Raw genomic sequence first — 18,239 nt, 5'->3', positions numbered from 1 at the left:
GAAAATGATATGGGAAGTCCTTCTGTTTATGTGTTGCTTTTATTGGTTAATGAATAAAGAAGCTGCTTTTGGCCAATGGCTTAACAGATTATAGCCAGGCTGGAAGAGATATATAAAAAGAGAGTAGGTGGAGTCAGGCAGAAGTCATGTAGCCCCACCGGAGACAGATGCTGGATGCCAGACAGAACTTTACCCAGTAAGCCACAGCCATGTGGTGATACACAGATTAATAGAAATGGGTTAACCAAAGATATAAGAGCTAGCTAGCAATACGCTTAAGTGATTGGCCAGGCAATGATTTAAATAATATAGTTTCTGAGTGGTTATTCTGAGTCTGGGCAGCCAGGAACAAACAAGCAACCTCCTACAACAACCACGTGTATGCTGGTGCCTTCAGTAGTAGAGTGAATCAGATTCTCTAGAACTGAAGTTACAGGCAGTTTTATAAGTCACCATGTAGGTGCTGGGAACCAAACTTGAATCCTCTAAAAATGCTAGCAGCTCTCTAAACTACTAAAGTATCTCTACATCCCCATTCAATGGTGCTTTTAAAAGGCCTGGAAAGAGCTCTTCCCTATATTGTTTGGGGTAGGCTCAATTGCTTTCTTGCTATTGTCAATTTCTACACATTTATTGGTTTATTCTCTTTTAATTTGTTCATATAGTCAGTTACAGCATTATAACATAGAAACATCTTTGACATTTTAGGGTAAAATTAAATGGTGATAATATCATATATGATTTACAGAGAGATATGGTCAGTTTTTGGATTTTTGAGACAGGGTTTCTCTCTAGTTTTTGGTTCCTGTCCTGGAACTAGCTCTTGTAAACCAGGCTTGCCTCGAACTCACAGAGATCTGCCTGCCTCTGCCTCCTGAGTGCTGGGGTTAAAGGCGTGTGCCACCACCGCCCAGCTGTTTAATTTAGCATTATTATAATTTCTCTGTTAATAAATGAGGTTGAACCATTTTTATTTATAGGTTATCCCCTTGGTGGTTTGTTATCACTGTTACTAGATTTCCTGTTTATACTTTGAAATAATTCAAAATATGGAGATTATCTTTGTTGCCAGTTTGATAGAACTCATTTGTAAAACTATAAAAACACCTGTAAATCAACACTTATTCATGGAGAGTGTCAATATTTGAAAGTCTTCTATGGAAGTGGTTCTCAACCTTCCTAATGCCGAGTCCCTTTAATGCTGTTCCTCATGTTGTGGTGACTCCCAATCATAAAATTATTTTTGTTTCTACTTCATATCTATCATTTTGCTACTATTATGTACCATAATATAAATATCTGATATACAAGATATCTGACATGTGACCCCTGTGAAAGGATCATTGGACCCCCCAAAAGTCATGACCCACAGGTTGAGAACGTCTGTTCTATAGCAATTGACTTAGGCTTCATACTCTCTCATAACAACTTTCTTTAATAACTTGATTTTGTTACTTAAAAAATTTATATATCATCTAGAAAGTCAAACTTATTAGTAGAGATTCATAGTTTTCTAATTACTAAAAAGAAATATGGTAAAATTCTTTTTCCTTCTAAATTTATTTGTATCATTTTTGAGTTTTATCTACACTATATTTGTTAATCTATCCTTGTTTCAAACTCTTTTCAATATATTTTAGTTTCCATATTCACCTGTATCTGTTTTAGTTTTCATTTTACAATTTTTTTGTCCTGGTAAATTTACCCATTCTATATGTTTGTGTTTGTTTCATTCTATGTGAGCATGTAAGTTAAGTTTTTCCTTTCTTTTCATTTCAAGGAATATAATGCCATGCTACATTCCCATTTCTCACTTATTTTTGGTAGTTGTAGTCATATAATAGAATGGGGGTATTGATTGGGCTGCGGTCAATGAGTTTTCATATGAAGCACATTTTATTGTGGCATAGCACTTAGTGGTTTAGCATTGCCATATATGTCTGCCTCATCTCTGGAGTTATTTTTAACAATGTCAACATGCAAATACTAATATACGGATATTTGATGTTTTCCCAGTCTATTTTACTATGGTTTCAGAGAATCACAAACATACATACTGTAGATTGTTTTCAGGTCAAATAGCATATAAATAGTCTATGCAAATTTTCACAGAATATATATTCTTTGCTTTCTAGAACATTCTTTTCTCTTACTCATATATACAGCTTGATTATGTTGATCAAAGTAATTATACCCTTATTTTTAATTTGTTCGGTCTACTAAGGATCTGTCAATCTACCTCCTGTAATTTATAATTTTTATACCATCATTTAAGCCTATTCATTAGATTGTAAAGGTTCATGACTTTAATCATTGTATCACTATTTATTAAATACAATACCTGTGTTGTTAATGCATATTTTTCAATGAATTTTCTTTGGCTTGACATTAGAATTAAGACAGCTTTCTTTTTTCTATCAGTAAATTTTAATTAATATGTTTTGTTCACTTTACTTGTAAGTTTTCTCCTTCTGCTTCAGATATACATATTCTGCATACTTTACAAGTATTTTATCTCAATTTTATTTTAGCATCATCTATTTTGTGTTTGATTTTCAACATTTGTTAGTTAATGATTTACTTTTCAGTATTTTCCGTGTCATCTTTTATTTTCTTTTTATCTTTTTAAGTTTTTATTTAATTAACATTTTTTTCATTTATTTTACACACTGACTACAGATTCCCTTCCCTCCTCTCCTTCGTCCTCCCCCCTCCCATTTGCCACCTTCCCCATCTACTCTTTGTCCCTCTTCATTCAGTTAAGTGCCAGGGACAGGTCCCGATCTCACTGCCAAGAGCCTTAAAAACAGAACAAGCTATAAAACTGTCACTGACATACAGAGGGCCTAGGTTGATCCCATGCAGGCTCCCTAACTGTTGGTCTAGAGTCCATAAGCTCCTATGAGCTCAAGTCAGCTGTTTCTGTGGGTTCTCAGTCATGACCTTGACCCCCTGACTCATACAATCCCTCCTCCCTTTCTTCAGCAGGCTCAGCCTAGTGCTTGGCTGTGGATCTCTGCATCTGCTTCCATCATCAATTACTGGATAAAGGATCTCTGATGCCAATTAGGGTAGTCACCAATCTACTGACTACAGTAGATGGCCAGTTCAGACACCTTCTCCACTATTGCTAGGAGTCCTACCTGGGGTTATCCTTATGAATTCCTGGGAGTTTCCCTGGTACTAGGTTACTACCTAACCCTGGAATCGGCTTCCCATCAAGATATCTCTTTCCTTACTTTCCCCGTCCATTGGGCCCTCTGAAGTTCCCATCTTCTCATTGCCCCCACCCACCCCAAGATTACCCATTCCAAGGGAAATCCATGCATTCCTTTTTAAACCCTCCTTGTTATCCAGCCTCTCTGTGGCTATGGATTGTAGTTTTGTTATCCTGTACTTTACTACTAATATCCACTTATGAGTGAGCACATACCATGTTTGTCTATCTGGGTCTGGGTTACCTCACTCAGGATGTCTTTTTCTAGTTCTACTCATTTGCCTGCAAATTTTATAATCATTGTTTATACAGCTGAGTACTACTCTATTGTGTAAATGTGCCACATTTCCTTTATCCATTCTTCTGTTGAGGGGCATCTAAGTTGTTTCCAGGTTCTGGCTATTACAAATAAAGCTGCTATGAACATAGTTGAGCAAGTGTCCTTGTGTTATGATTGAACATCCTTTGGGTATATGTCCAAGAGTGGTACCACTGGGTCTTGAAGTAGATTGATTCCCAGATTTCTGAAACCCACCATATTGACTTCCAAAGTGGCTGTACAAGTTTGCACTCCTACCAGCAGCGGAGGAGTATATCTAGGTTTATATTTCTTTTGGCCTAATTTTAGCTTCTGTTGTACAGCTTGATTTATTTTCCCTCTGATCAGTTAAATTGTACATTTTATTTCTATTCTTCTCTAATAATGGGTCGTGTAAATTTTGATCTATGTATTTAAATCTATATATTTCCTCTTACTCTCCTCCTCTATCTCTCTCTGTCACTCACCCCAATGTGTGTGTGTGTGTGTGTGTGTGTGTGTGTGTGTGTGTGTGTGTGTGTGTGTATGCATCACTCTTCATGCTATATTTTGAGACAGACTTTTTCACTGGACCTAGGGTTTAACAATTAGGCTAGACTGGCTGGCCAGAAAGCATCCAGAATCCTCCTGCCTGTCTAACTTTCGCTAGGATTAGAGGCCTGCACCACTGTCCCAAGTTTTTTATATCAGGGTTATTGATTCAAACCTAGGTTTGAATGTTTTTGTGGCAAACACTTGATGCACCGAGCCACCTCTAAAGTCCTTAAATCTGTATTCTTTAAAAAAAAAAACTTAAGAGTGAGTAATATTTATATTCTTACACATTAATAAGGGAAAACTAAGAACAGTATCACTGGCTGACTTCTCGTCCTCATCTCATCTGTAGCTCCTCTACCATGTAAAGAATATTCACACATCACACATACAGTCCTGGGTCATTATGAATTTAAAGGTAATATGGCTTATTCAGATCTTTCTTAATCCATGATTCTTTTATCTTACCTCCCACCCCTACTTTTTCCTATATTTTCCCCCTTACTTTCAGAGTAAAACCTTTAGTAACGACTTAAAGGAAGGTCTGGAGGTGGTAAATCATCCAGCTATCCCATCTTCACACCAGGATGGCAGTTTAGTAAAATATAGGCTTCAAAATTTATAGTTATTTGTCCTTATTACTGTGAAAATACGTTCCATTATCTTCTGCAAACGCTTACTGTTCTGCAGGCAGTGTGCCATTTTTCCCCCTTGGGTAGGTTTTCAGAGTTGTTTTATTTATATTTTTATTATTTTATTTTTAATTCCTAAATTATGAAATGCCAAGGTATTGAGCCTAATGGACTTTGTAATTTTGTTATTACTTTACTCTTGGTTGGCGTTTAACGATCTTTTTATGGAGGTGCATGTGTTTGTGTTTGTGTGCTCACGCGCTTTAAGTAGATGGATTGTCACCATCATTACTTTTCCTAATACCATTTCTTAAATACTGTTTCTTGTCCCAATCTTTTGTATATGACTCACTCATGATATTTTTGGGAAATACTAAGTTTATCCCTTAAGCATCATATTTTTTCCTTTGTAGTTATCAACTCTTGAACTCTTTTACCATAGCCTGAAAAAAATTCTTTATTTTAAATTTCAACCCATAACAGATAGTTTGCTCATTGTTTTGAGATGAGGATGAAAAAGCTCATCTATGGTCATTTAGACCATAGAGAAACTCACACTTATCATTTTCTTCCTCAGAAGGTGTTGCTTTCCTCATCATAACAGGAATTCCTTAGTTACACATTTTTTAATGGAAAGAACCTATAACTCAGTGAATATATATGTGTGTGTGTGTGTGTGTGTGTGTGTGTGTGTGTGCTAGATACTGAAATGAATGTTTTTGTGAATTTTGCATAGATAGTTACACTTTAATAAACAGGATACCCAATGACAGTTTAATTTTTGGTCAAATTTTAAGTGCTACAGTATACACTATATCTTCTAAGGGAATAATATAAAAGTCAATACTGAACCTTAAAGTTTTCTACATGGTAAAATCAACATGGAAATTTCTAATTCATTGATTCTAGAATTCTAAATGAACAGTGCTGGTTACCAATGTTGTATAGGAGACATAAAATGTTGGCATTTGTTATGTCAATAGCCTGTTCTCTGACAGCATGGAAGGTGTGATGATTCATCTACCAGATCAAGGAACTGTTTGGTACAATATATTTTTAATAGAAGGTAAAAGTGAGATTTATGGCATTTAAGTAGGCTTTTAAAAGGACATGGGAAGAATTTGGCAAGAAATACAATAATACATCTTTGGTACAGTTGGTCATTTAGGAAGTCCCCATTTGGATAGTAGAGATGGCTTAGTGGATATACTGCTATTGGGAAAACATGAGGACATGGGGTCAGACCCACAGAGCACACTTAAAAGCCTGGTATGGTAGTATAACCTCAGTGCTGGTGGTGCAGACAGTCAGATCTTGGGGGCTGGCTGTCCAGCAAGCCTAGCAAAGACAGAAAGAAAGATACAGGTTCATTGGGAGCCTTAAAAAAGTGCAGAAAAACTTCTCAATGTCAACTGCTGGCCTCTACAGGAGCTCACGTGGGAGGTCGCCAGCATACAGACATACATCTTACACAAACATACATGGGGTAGAGCACAGAATATTCATGTCATCCACTGTCATGCCCAATCAAACCGATATGATAGAATTGTGTATATGGGTTGGCTAGGCTACTGGAAGCACAGAGATATAAACACAATCTCTTCTACCTGGAGGTCCAGGAAAGCCAGGTAGCCCTTGTATTCCAGGAAATCCTCGCTCTCCTTTTTCTCCAGGCAAACCAGGTAACCCAATGTTTCCTTTTTCTCCCACGGTCACGCCAGTGTCAGGTGTCGGAATTACCTTTTCATGGAAAAAGGAATTCAGGGAGCCAATGAAACAGCTTGCTCTTCTAAATGGAATCAAGCAGCTACCTATGATTATAATACTCTGCTTTCACACAGTTCTTAGATATTAAACCTATCACCTAGATTGAGTCTCATTAAGACTGCCCCATAGCTTAGCTTACCTTCATCACTTTTACCCTCAACCCATGGGGAAACATGTAATAACAGCAATACTGAGCTCGAGACTTACAGAGCTAGAAGGATTTTTGTTGTCTCTTCTCATCACTAACGGCTATTTCCAGTCACCTACAACCTGGCGATTCTTTTCAAACATGCCTCTGATTTTCTTTCCTCGATCCTCTTGTCACAATTACTGCCCTGATCTCACACTTGGATTTTGCCTTTAAGTTGATTCCCTTACATTCAAGCCTATTTACATCACACACTTGCCTCAAACACACTTTTCTATGGAAACGACTTGTCTTAAGGATAGCACTTGCTTACTCCTGACTGTATGTGATGCTACGTGGAACCCTCACCTCGGCCACACTCCTTTCAGTGGCACTCTCAGCGAGTTCCTTGCCTATTATTTCGAGCAATGAATTCCTATCACTCCGGCCTGTCTTCTTATAACCATTTCACATGTATATTGTTTACGACTTTTTTGTTGTTTGGTTTTGGAGGCAGACTTTTTCTCTGTGTAGCCTGGCTGTCCCAGAACTCACTCTGTAGACCAGGCTGACCTCAAACTCAGAGGTCGTCCTGCCTCTGCCTCCCAAGTGCTGGGATTAAAAGGAGTGTGTCACTCTGCTCAGTGCGCACACTTCATCATATGCCATTCCAAACATCTGCAGTGACTTCCCATAAGCTTTATGATATGTCAATTTGCATATCACTCTCGCTTGAAAAAAAACCCATCTCTTTAAAGAAGACTACATTTATATAGTCCAATCAACCGAGCATGCCCAGCTTCTAGATCTTTTCATGATTTACTTGTATTCTAAATAATTTCAAAAAATAACTATTTTTAAGTTGATTTGGCACACAAATCAATACTAGCAAACTATGATATTTTACTTTATCTTGAATGGATGTAAAAATATTAATAAACAAGAGGCTAAAAGTTTGATATACAAAATGGGGTAATGGTCATGGAGAAGTACGCTGTACTCGCCTGATTTTATTTTTTAATTTTTTAAAGAAAGATTACTTTCTGGAGAACTGAAATTCTTATTTAAAAATAAAAGTGAATAAAAAATATCTAATATGTATGCCAGGCAGTAGTGGCGCACACTTTTAATTCCAGCACTCAGGAGGCAGAGGCAGGCAGATCTCTGTGAGTTCGAGGTCACCCTGGTCTACAAGAGCTAGTTCCAGGACAGCTAGGACTATTACACAGGGAAACCCTGTCTCGAAAAACAAACAAACAAACAAAATTATCTATATTTGTTAATTATGCCTCATTAGGTTTGACAGTATTCTAAGTTTTACTACCTGAGACATACTAGGGTACAAAGAGCTAAAACGTCAGGGGGTATAGAATAAGTTTAATCCACTCACTGCTGTGGATTCAGTGCAGCAGAATGTCTGAAGAATTACCAAAATTTCAACCAAAACATTGGTTGAACCTCAACAGCTATTTTCTTTTTAATCTTGACACACTTGAAAATGTACATGACTTAAATTCTACAATGAATGCAAATATGGTGGCAAATCCTCAATATCACCTCCCCTCAATTATTCTTTCCTATAGCAATTTCTGACTTGTTATCTAGAGGCCCCAGAAAGCACACACTCAAGACAGAAAGAGGTGTGAAGCAGACAATTACAAACTGAGAAAACCTGTTAGGACTAAATCCACGTTTGCCCAAAGCACTGCAGGGGAAACCACCAACCCTGGCTTCCCCCAGAATTCTTTTTCGGGACCCTTTGTAAGCAGCAGTTGCACCACCTGCTGGTTGTTTAAGGAAGGGGTTGACAATCATGATACAAAACAATTTGAGACCTTAACTATGAAAAAGTAACACATAGACAGAACCATAGGAGGTTAGCACTACTGGATTTTAAAAGTTCTAATGGCTTCTAAGCCAATAAAAGTTGGCAATAATTTCAAACTTTACGTCCTGTGAGGAAAAGGTAGATAGTATATAACTTGCATAAAAAATGATGAGGCAATATTAAATTTGGGAAAAGAAGACTTAAGAGAAAAACTTACTAATCCGGGAGGTCCAGGTGGGCCAGTATCACCCTTTTGGCCCTGTTCAATGCAAATGGAGAATACATAATGAGTATGAATGACACAAAACATTGATTGCCTCAAGAAACAACTGACTTTTATAAAGACTCAGAAGTCATTAATAAGGTTTTCAAATGCAAAGTACAACACAAGTTAATGAAATAACTTGTCTCAGCCTACAAAGACCTTGATATTGTCTTGGATTTACTGGTTACATAATCTTGGCCAAAATCAGTTAACCTCTCTGGCTTATTTAAAAGCTGAAGACATTGGACAGACTTCTATCAGCAACATTCCTAAGCATGAAAAAGACAATATTCAATTGTTATTCTATTGGCTAACACTCAAGAATAGATTTCTCTCTCACACTTCTAGCTCTAGGGACATTCCTCTGCATCATGAGTTACTGAGAAACAATGCCATTTTAAGTATTTGATGCTTCTCTTTATTCCAGTTATGTCTTTTAGGTTAAACTAAGACTTGGATCTGGTCTAGAAAAAGCCATCAATAAAATATGTAACTTCAGAATACTTCAAGTTTGTTTTATTATTTTATTTTTAGTTTGGTTTGATATAAAGCAGTTAGAGAACAGGGGGCATTGAGGACTGAACATTTTGTGATGGGCTAAAACCAGGCTAACTCCATGTTTCATACATGCTTTCAGAGTCACTTTTAAACTAGGTAACTAAGTAAATGACCTTAATCAGGCTGCACCAGTCTAATAGGAAAACTACAAAGAACTAGCCACAGATTTACACACAATAATTGCATACAGAATGGAAAATGTTTAAAAGAGACATTCTAATTTTACAGATCGAAGCTTTTTGAGTAAGAGAATCACTGAAATAGTGCCCAATCCTCTTCTTAAAAGTTGTGCTGACAAGTGTTTGCAGCAAAGGCACTGACATTATAATGTAAATGCAGTCACATGTATTTCCTCATAGGCACTGTGATATAGGACAATGCAAGAAAATTTAGCAAACAGGGAATAAAAGGAAAAAATGGGTAAAGATGCCATGCATAAATACAAATGCTAATTATAATGTTTTCAGTTATAATTCAGTATCAACAGGGGAACTGTTTATGGTAGTAAGAGTAAAACCAAACATGTCAAAATGCAGAAATTCTTACCTTTTCACCATTCCTTCCTGGTTCACCAGGGTAACCAGGATCACCAGGCAAACCCTTTAAGAATGTGGGATAGGGTGAAATCACTAAACATAGCAAACTGGAAAGATGCTAAATAATCATGTTCTCCACAGAAAATACCAATTACATCAGCCCATCAATAGAATAGAAGACACAATCCATACAACTATTGCTATCTGAATTTCTCCAAAGATGCCAAGAAAACACATTGGAAATAAGAAAGTATCTTCAATGAATAGTACTGGAAATCCTGGGTATCAAAATTTGAAAGAGTGAAACTTGATTCCTATCTCTCACATTGTAGAAAACCCAACTCTAAATGGACCAATGGCCCCAAAGAAGACATAACACCACCCCAAAAATGCTTCACCATAGAGGTATGGGCAAGGACTTTCTGAATAGGAGTTCAGTAGAACTGAAAATAAAACCAATAACTGATAGTTAGTTTGTGGTAGTTTGAATGAGAAAGTACCCCCTGCCACAAGCTTTACCATTTGAACACTTGTTGCCTAGTTTGTGGAGGTCTAGGCTATGCAGCCTTACTGGAGGAAGTATGGTACTAGGGGCAGGCTCTGAGGATTCAAACCCTTGTCCCATTCCTAGTTTGTTCTCTCTGCTTCCCACTTGCAGTTTGGGAAAAGAGCTCTCAGTTTGCTGTTCCAACTGCCATGTCCGCTGCTTCTCTGCAACCCCCTGAAACTTAAGTCCAAGCAAACCCTTCCTTCCAGAAGTTGCCTAGGCAACTGTCTTTTAGCACAGCAGTAGAAAAGTAACTAAGACAATCAACACCTGAAACTCATTCAACTGAAGAGGCAGTGCACAAAATGGAATAAAAATCTTTGCCTGCTATACATTGTCTGTCTGAGGACTGGTGTCAAGCATACACAAAGAACTCAAAATACCAAATAAGAAGAAAACAAGCGACCCAGTTTAAAAATGGGCTGCAGAACAAGAGAAAATTTTCAAAAGAAAAAAATGACAGGAGCTGGAGAGAACGGGTCAGTGGTGAAGAGCGCTTTCTGCACTCGAAGAGGACCTGTTGCTACTTCCCAGCACCCACATGGTGACTCAGGACCATCTAGAACTCCCTCTGAACTCCTCAGGCATGAGACATGCATGTGACACAACACATATACACAGGAAAAACACATATAAATAAACAAACAAATATAAAACAAAAAAGAAAAGAAAACATACAAATGGCAATAAACAACATATTGGTCAACACCCTTAGTGATTAGGGGGATTCAGATTAAAATGACTAACACTCAGTCTTTTCCCAGTTGAAATGATTGTGATCATGAATATCAGGAACAACAAATGCTTATGCAGATATTGGGAAAGGAGAATACATTGTTGCTGCTAATGTAAACTAGCATAGCTACTTTGGAATTCAGTCTGGGGATTTCTCTAAACACTAAAAAAACTAGCATACTATAATATATATATATATATATATATATATGCTAGCAGCTATATTACGCCAAGCCATATGAGACTTTATATCTTATTAAAAACATACTTCCACACCCATGCTCATTGCTGTTATGCTCAGAGTACTTAGAAACCAGAGGCAGCCTAGAGTCCCAAGAACTGATGAATGTAAAGAAAAATGGAAATATAAAATTTGTGGGGAAATGTATGGAAATGAAAAAACTATTCTAAGTGAGAAAATACAGACTCCAAACTACAAATGCCACATGGTCTCTCATGAGAGTCAATTCTTTTTTTTAATGCCCCCCTTTTTAAGATTTGTTCATTTATTATGAATACAGTGTTCTGTCTGCATATATGCCTGCAAGCCAGAAGAGGGTGCAAAATCTTATTACAGATGGTTGTGAGCTACCATGTGGTTGCTGGAAATTGAACTCAGGACCTCTGGAAGAGCAGGCAGTGCTCTTAACCTCTTAGCCATCTCTCCAGACCAAGAGTCAATTCTTTATTATGATATGTCTTATGTACAGTACCTGTGCAAAGCAGGAAACAAGGAAAGAAATGGGGGTGCAGAGAGGTTGCCGTAAATGATGGTAGGTGATAATAGACCATAAATAAAGAGAGGGGGATAATGTGTACAAAGGTTTAGGCAGGGATAGAAAGGCAAGGCTGGAGAAATAAGAATGTGGGTGTGGGAGGCTTGACAAGGATAAATGGGATATAAAGAAACTATTTGGAAAGCAAGATGTTACCATTTGTGTGATAGCAGCTTGACTTGTGTTGGGATGTAACCAGTTACCCTCTGAATGGATTCAAGACTCACTCAACATGAGGCAGGTGGGAAGAGGAGAACACCATGCCTGGTATAAGCCTGGCTAACAACCCAAGTCTGAAGAGGAAGTAGGCCCACGCAGTGAATGTCTTCTGATGGTTGACTTCCAGACATACCAGCTAATGCCTTCTAAACACCTCTGCGTATACCCATAGACACAGTGAATCCCCAGCCTTAATCAGAGAAGCCTCTCCTAACAATGAACAGCGGTGAATGCAAACACTTAGAGCTGCCAGTGATACCGAATATAAGTGACAGATGTGGGTCCAGCCACATACAAGTGACTGATACCACCCCCTCTAAGTCTCAGAGAACATTGTAGATGAGGAGGCAGGAAGTATGTAAGAACCCAAAGATATGGTGAAGGGCTACTAAATGTCATCATCAGGACTAAATTCCACTACTGTAATTGTTAACTGACCTCAGCTGAAGCCACATGCACTGCGACCACACAAGAGCAGTCCAGACAGAGCAATCAGTCAGAAAAGGAGGGGCGACTCATGAGGTCCCATCCTCTGCCACTGAACTACTGACTTTTAATAGATTCTGCAGGAGGAGGAATCACTGTCTTTAGTTATGTTCCCTCCTCTGCTGAGCCCTCCAACGGAGAGCCCCAAACTCAGTCTTACAAAGGGCCTGGATGAATCTTTCTGGGCCACAAAACAAAATGAATGGACAGGAATGCATGCGAGAGATTTGTGTGGAGGAAGGGAGGTGGGAGGCGAGAGAGGTGAGAGTTGTCAGTATGTGAGATGTACATATATGAAATGGTAAATACTAATAATAACAACATGTGCTGTGACCAGCCAGTCTCTGCTCCTGCCTCCACGCCTTCCTTGCATGCTGCATGTCTTCCCCACTATGGTGGACTGTATCCTTCTTTAGAAGCTTTTTTTTATGTCATTACAGCAACTGGGAATGAATCTAAGATAATAAAGCATGCCTAATTACATCTGTCTTAAAACTAGAGATATTTCAAGTTTGGTATTCAAAGTGGTGATGATAATTTCTATTTCTTTAAGCTATTTCCAAACTCCATACCATGTGCCCCTACCTTTTTACCACCACCTACAAACAGCACAAACATTACCAAAGATAGTTACTCACTGGGATTCCTGGTTGTCCAGTCTCTCCATCTTTTCCTGGTTTACCCTGTATGATACAAAGAAATGGTGGAGTAAGAACAAAAATTTTTTATTTAGGAAGTAGAAAGTTAAGGACTATAGCAACCATTAATACTACCTTTTTTTTTTTTTAAATTTTCGAGACAGGGTGTTTCTGCGGCTTTGGAGCTTGTCCTGGAACTAGCTCTTGTAGACCAGGCTGGCTTTAACTCACAGAGATCTATCCACCTGTCTCTGCCTCCTGAGTGTTGAGATTAAAGTCTTCCCCCACCACTGCCCAGCATGTTAGTACTACCTTGAACTATATAAATAGACTTTTAAAATGACAGTTATTATAATAAGTTATACATGTAGTGATTTTTTCAGGCAGTGAAATTAGGATTTAGAAAAAAGAAATATACCCACATGTGTGTTGTAGAAATTAACTATGTAAAGGCATGTTATATTTGTTTATGCTGCAGAATATTACTTTAACTATGTAAATGTGTGTTACATTTGCTTCTGCTGCATTTGTTTAATGATGTGAGGATGTGTGTTTCATTATGTAAAGATATGTTGCATTTTGTTTACCTTGCCTGCCTAAGGCACCTGATTGATCTAATAAAAGGCTGACCAGCCAATATCTAGGCAAGAGAGGGATAGGCAGGGCTGTTAGGCAGAGAAAATAAATAGCAGAGAGAGAAGAAGAAGAGAATGAGGGAGAAAGACAGGGACATGCCTGAAGCCAGAAGCCAGGCAGCCACTAGCCAGACATGAAAAGCAGTCTAAGTAAGCTATACAGAAGGAAAGAAAGGAAAGGTAAAAGGCCCCGAGGCAAACGTAGCTAAAGAGAAACAGGTTAAGTTATAAGAGCTAGCAGGAAACAAGCCTAAGCTAAGGCTGAGCATTCATAACTAATAAGTTTCCATGTCACGGTTTGGGAGCTGGTTGGTGGCCCAAAAGAGAAAGCCTGGTACATGTAGCATACTTAGAATTTGTATAAACACTACTAATGGTCATAACACTTACTCTTTTGCCTGGCTCTCCTGGCTCACCCTTTTCACCTTTCACACCACCTGGAGGACCCTGCACACAAACAGTAGTTTCATGAGAGCCATGTATATCGGTACCAGTTCATATTAAATGATTCTCTAAAGCATCTTAGGATACTTACTGGAGGACCAGGTATTCCTGGAGGTCCAGGAGGTCCTCTATCACCAGGATCTCCCTATTCAGGTGTAGGGGAAAGCAAAGCACATTAATATTAGAATATGCATTCTCACTCTACTAGAACTCAGTGGAGTTCAAACTACTGAACATGTTTAATAATGAAAATTTTAGGTTCATTAGATATAAACAGACAGCAGAGTGTTTTTAATTCAAAGCTGAAATCAGGACACAATATAAAACTCTTTCCTCACTTCAGTTAATATCTGGTATCAACACCAGCTAAATAACAAGATATATAATAAGAATTCTTTTCGTTCATGTAAAGTATTATACAATAAGCAAGAGAATATAAAACAAGAAGATTTTGTAGCTGAATAACAATGTATCTTTTCATGAATAATTAATTTAATTTGTAATGATAGTAGATTTTAAATACATTTTTCTTTTCTTTTCAATGTTCTTATCAGCACTGAAGTGAATTAAAATGCATATATCTTGTTTGTTTAAAGGTAGGTCAGTGTGCACTAAAAGAACACTTGATCTTCTTTCATGCCATCAGAGAATGAAAGTATTATAATGACAATCTACCTTAGAACTTCCTGAGCTTAGCCATGAATATAAAGAAAGGAGCAAAAATAGAAACATCCCAAATGGTCGTCAGCAGATGAATAGGTAAGTAAAGCATTTACAATATCCACACAATGGAATATAATTTAGACATAATAAGGATAAACTACTGCTACATGCTAAAATTAATTGAAATGAAAACATCAAGTCGTATAAAAACAGCCAGCAATGAAGGCTACGTATTGTATGATTCTGTTTATATGAAACACCAACAATAGACAAACCTACAGAGCAAAGAGATAGAAAATGGAGAGTTAGGGGAGAATGTGAAATGAAAATTAATAGGCATGAGTTTTTACACAGAGTAGATGAGAATTTTCTAAAAGTGCATTGTGGAAACAGTGTGCCTACCTTGTGAATAGTAGCTAATGGAGTATATAGTTTAAGGATTAATTGTTTGGCATGAAAATGATATCCTAATAAAGTTATTTTTAAAAATTTAATTACTCAAAGTCCCTGTTATTAAAAGAACACCCACATTTAAGAGTATATATCTAAATATAGTTTGTTTTAACAGAAAGCAAGTTTTTATTTAATTTTCATAGAATTTTTAAAAATGTGACTAAAGGAGATATAATTGACAAAAATTGTACATATCAATAATGTAGGATGGAGGGACAGAAGGGAGATGTGAGAAGACATGGAAGGAGAGGAGGGAAGGGACTACACATGGGATGTAAAACAAATGAAAAAATTAATTAATAAAAAGAGTGCACAATTTGATATCTGAATATTCCTATGCACTGTGAAATGATTACCACAACCACAAACAAACTAATAGCATAGCTATACCAAATATCAAATTCCCCTCCCTGAGGACTCACCTGATCTCCTTTCTGAAATTCTACATCAATTGGTCTTTTCTGTTCACCGATCTGTCCAGGTGGACCTGGTGGGCCCTGAAGACCTTGTTCACCCTATTTACACGGCAAAACATACAGTGATATTTAGTGTCTACTACAAGTAATAATATAGACAAACTATGTCCATTGTAAGAAACGAGGCAAGAAAAAAAAAGGCAGTACAAATGAGTATGAATGAAGAAACCAACTTTTTCTTTACTCACTTTTTCACCTTTGGGTCCCTGGAAATTTAAGCCCATATTCCCCTGAAGAGAGAAGTTTCAGTTTAATTTCTCATTACCAATAAAAAAAACTAATCTACACAAAATAAATGATGTAACAAGAAAGAACATTACCTTTGGTCCTGGTGGACCTGGTGGACCAGGAGGGCCCTTAGAAGACACGGAAAAGAGGAAAAACATTATATCAAGATGTTTCTTTACAATTATTGGTTTCAGAAAATGTGACAACTGAAAGGGACCTTCAAATGATTTTTAAGACTAGAGATATAGCTCAGTGATAAAGCAACTGTGTACTAAAGTTCAATGCCACAACAAAAGACACTATTTTTCCTCTTCATTGTATTAATGTTCAATTGATTGAAACAATCTAGACAAGTATAGAAACTTCTGGTAAAACCAGATGGGAATTGACAGGGGCAGAAAGCTAGGAGTGATGTGAGAGAGGAGTAAATAGTACAAGTGCCAAAAAAAAATAACTAATTAGCTTGAACAAATACGTTTTTTATCAGAATATGGGTAACAAAGAACCTACAACAATGAAGTTGATTTTTAGGAAGCGCACGTTCTCCCCCCCCCCCTCTTTCTTTTTTTTTTCTTTGAAAAAGCATTTCTCTGTCCTGGTACTCAATCTATAGACCATGCTGATCTGGAGCTCACAGAGATCTGCCTGCCTCTGTCTCCCAAGTGCTGGGATTAAAAGCATGCACCATGACATCTGGCCATGTGCTCATTTTTAATCCAGCTATGTTGTATGCAACTGTATTTGTGTTTCTGAAAATGTCTCAAGGCATGATAATTTAGACATTTCTTGGTCACTCTCCATAACTATATAGTAAGACCCAATTACTGAAGCCACCTTACACTTTGGCTGCAGTAAACAGAGAAACCAATCTCAAACACACCAGGAAACTTTCTCCCTGCTGGCCAGATTTTATAGTGCCAGAAGGTTCGGCGTAGAGTACTGGGAAAGAAAACACATCAAACGCATCGATGTGCAAGAGTGGCATGACTATTATTGGATAACTAACCATTTTCTGACTGGACTTGAGACCTGTTCTGCAGGAAAGAATGCCACACCTCATACTGTAACCCTGGTCAAAAGGCTGTGGCTGGGGAGGGCTTAGGTCCAATGGTAGAACCTGCTATTGGTATTTCATTAAATAGTCATGCTGTCTACATGCCTTGTGGATATTTATTTTTATACCCATAGACCCAGGTGGTCTTTAACCTTGGTTAGAAAAGCTCCCGTTTCGTATTAGGGAGTAGTCAGTGAGAGACATACATAACTAGTCAAAGTCCAGAGACTAAGAGACTGAGTACTAACTACTACACGCAGATTACTTTAGTTACTGTAGTTCATTGCTGAAAGGCCATCATGCATTTTCCCTTTTCTCTGTGTTTCACTGAGCATTTTTATGATGTCTTTTATCATGGAGAATGAAAAGGTTACTTGCTAAGTTGGATTTTGAAAAATCCAGGGTAGGACCAGGAAAGAGAAGATTTCACTAACATTTCTCATCAATTCTCCTCCCACAGGACTCACACAAACAGGCAGACAGCAGCGAACCCAGAATCTTTGCAGACAACAGACACACCAACTGAGCTTATAGTCAGCCCAGAAACCTTAGCAGAAGGTGGGGGTTCGTCTTTGAATGACACATTGACGTTCAAGGTGGACAAGAAGAAAGACCTTGCATTGGGATGCTGAAATACCTAACACCTGGGCAACAATCAATGATTTGAATTTCATCAACATGGAAGTTCTAGATGCGCCTTTGTTTTTAGTTTCACTGTATAAATTGTCATTTGATGTTGGAAATAATCAAACTGAATGAGACTGAAACGATAAAGAAAATGTTTGAAATAGAAAAAGCAAGCAACTGAGTGCTCAGCCCTAAACTGGACATCTGTATCAAGAGCCCTTCCTAAGGCTCAGGGAACACTGAAGGAGAGAAAGTAGCAGGGCTATCTGGAGGATGAGAAGGAGGGCTGTGAGTGTTGCCTTCTAGACATCACTTGACTATTGCGCTCTTGAACTCAGAAACCCGGCTTACCTACCCAAGACCTTCACAAGTTCATGCCAGCAAAAATCTTAGTATAGATAGGGTAGATGACCTCCAGGCCCCACCTCTCATTGAGGGGCTATCACCAGTTGACAGTTGCGAGAGAAGGGGGCAA

General features: G+C 37.9%; 1 protein-coding gene across 6 annotated transcripts in view; it reads right to left on the bottom strand.

The window, feature by feature from the left end:
• Col4a5 (collagen type IV alpha 5 chain) overlaps positions 1–18,239 on the bottom strand; it is a 193,293-nt gene that overhangs the window by 86,168 nt on the left and 88,886 nt on the right. For all 6 annotated transcript variants that reach the window (XM_038316567.2, XM_038316569.2, XM_038316568.2 and 3 more), the window contains exons 11-19: positions 16,176–16,211; positions 16,044–16,085; positions 15,802–15,894; positions 14,355–14,408; positions 14,210–14,266; positions 13,185–13,229; positions 9,794–9,847; positions 8,642–8,683; positions 6,310–6,442 (exon numbers count right to left, since the gene is read on the bottom strand). In XM_038316567.2, coding sequence (XP_038172495.1) covers positions 6,310–6,442; positions 8,642–8,683; positions 9,794–9,847; positions 13,185–13,229; positions 14,210–14,266; positions 14,355–14,408; positions 15,802–15,894; positions 16,044–16,085; positions 16,176–16,211 — 556 coding nt within the window. The remainder of the gene's footprint in view (positions 1–6,309; positions 6,443–8,641; positions 8,684–9,793; positions 9,848–13,184; positions 13,230–14,209; positions 14,267–14,354; positions 14,409–15,801; positions 15,895–16,043; positions 16,086–16,175; positions 16,212–18,239) is intronic.

The sequence above is a fragment of the Arvicola amphibius genome, chromosome X (genome assembly GCF_903992535.2).
Source record: "Arvicola amphibius chromosome X, mArvAmp1.2, whole genome shotgun sequence".
Classification (NCBI taxonomy): Eukaryota; Metazoa; Chordata; class Mammalia; order Rodentia; family Cricetidae; genus Arvicola; species Arvicola amphibius.
This window is presented reverse-complemented; position numbering and strand designations above follow the sequence as displayed.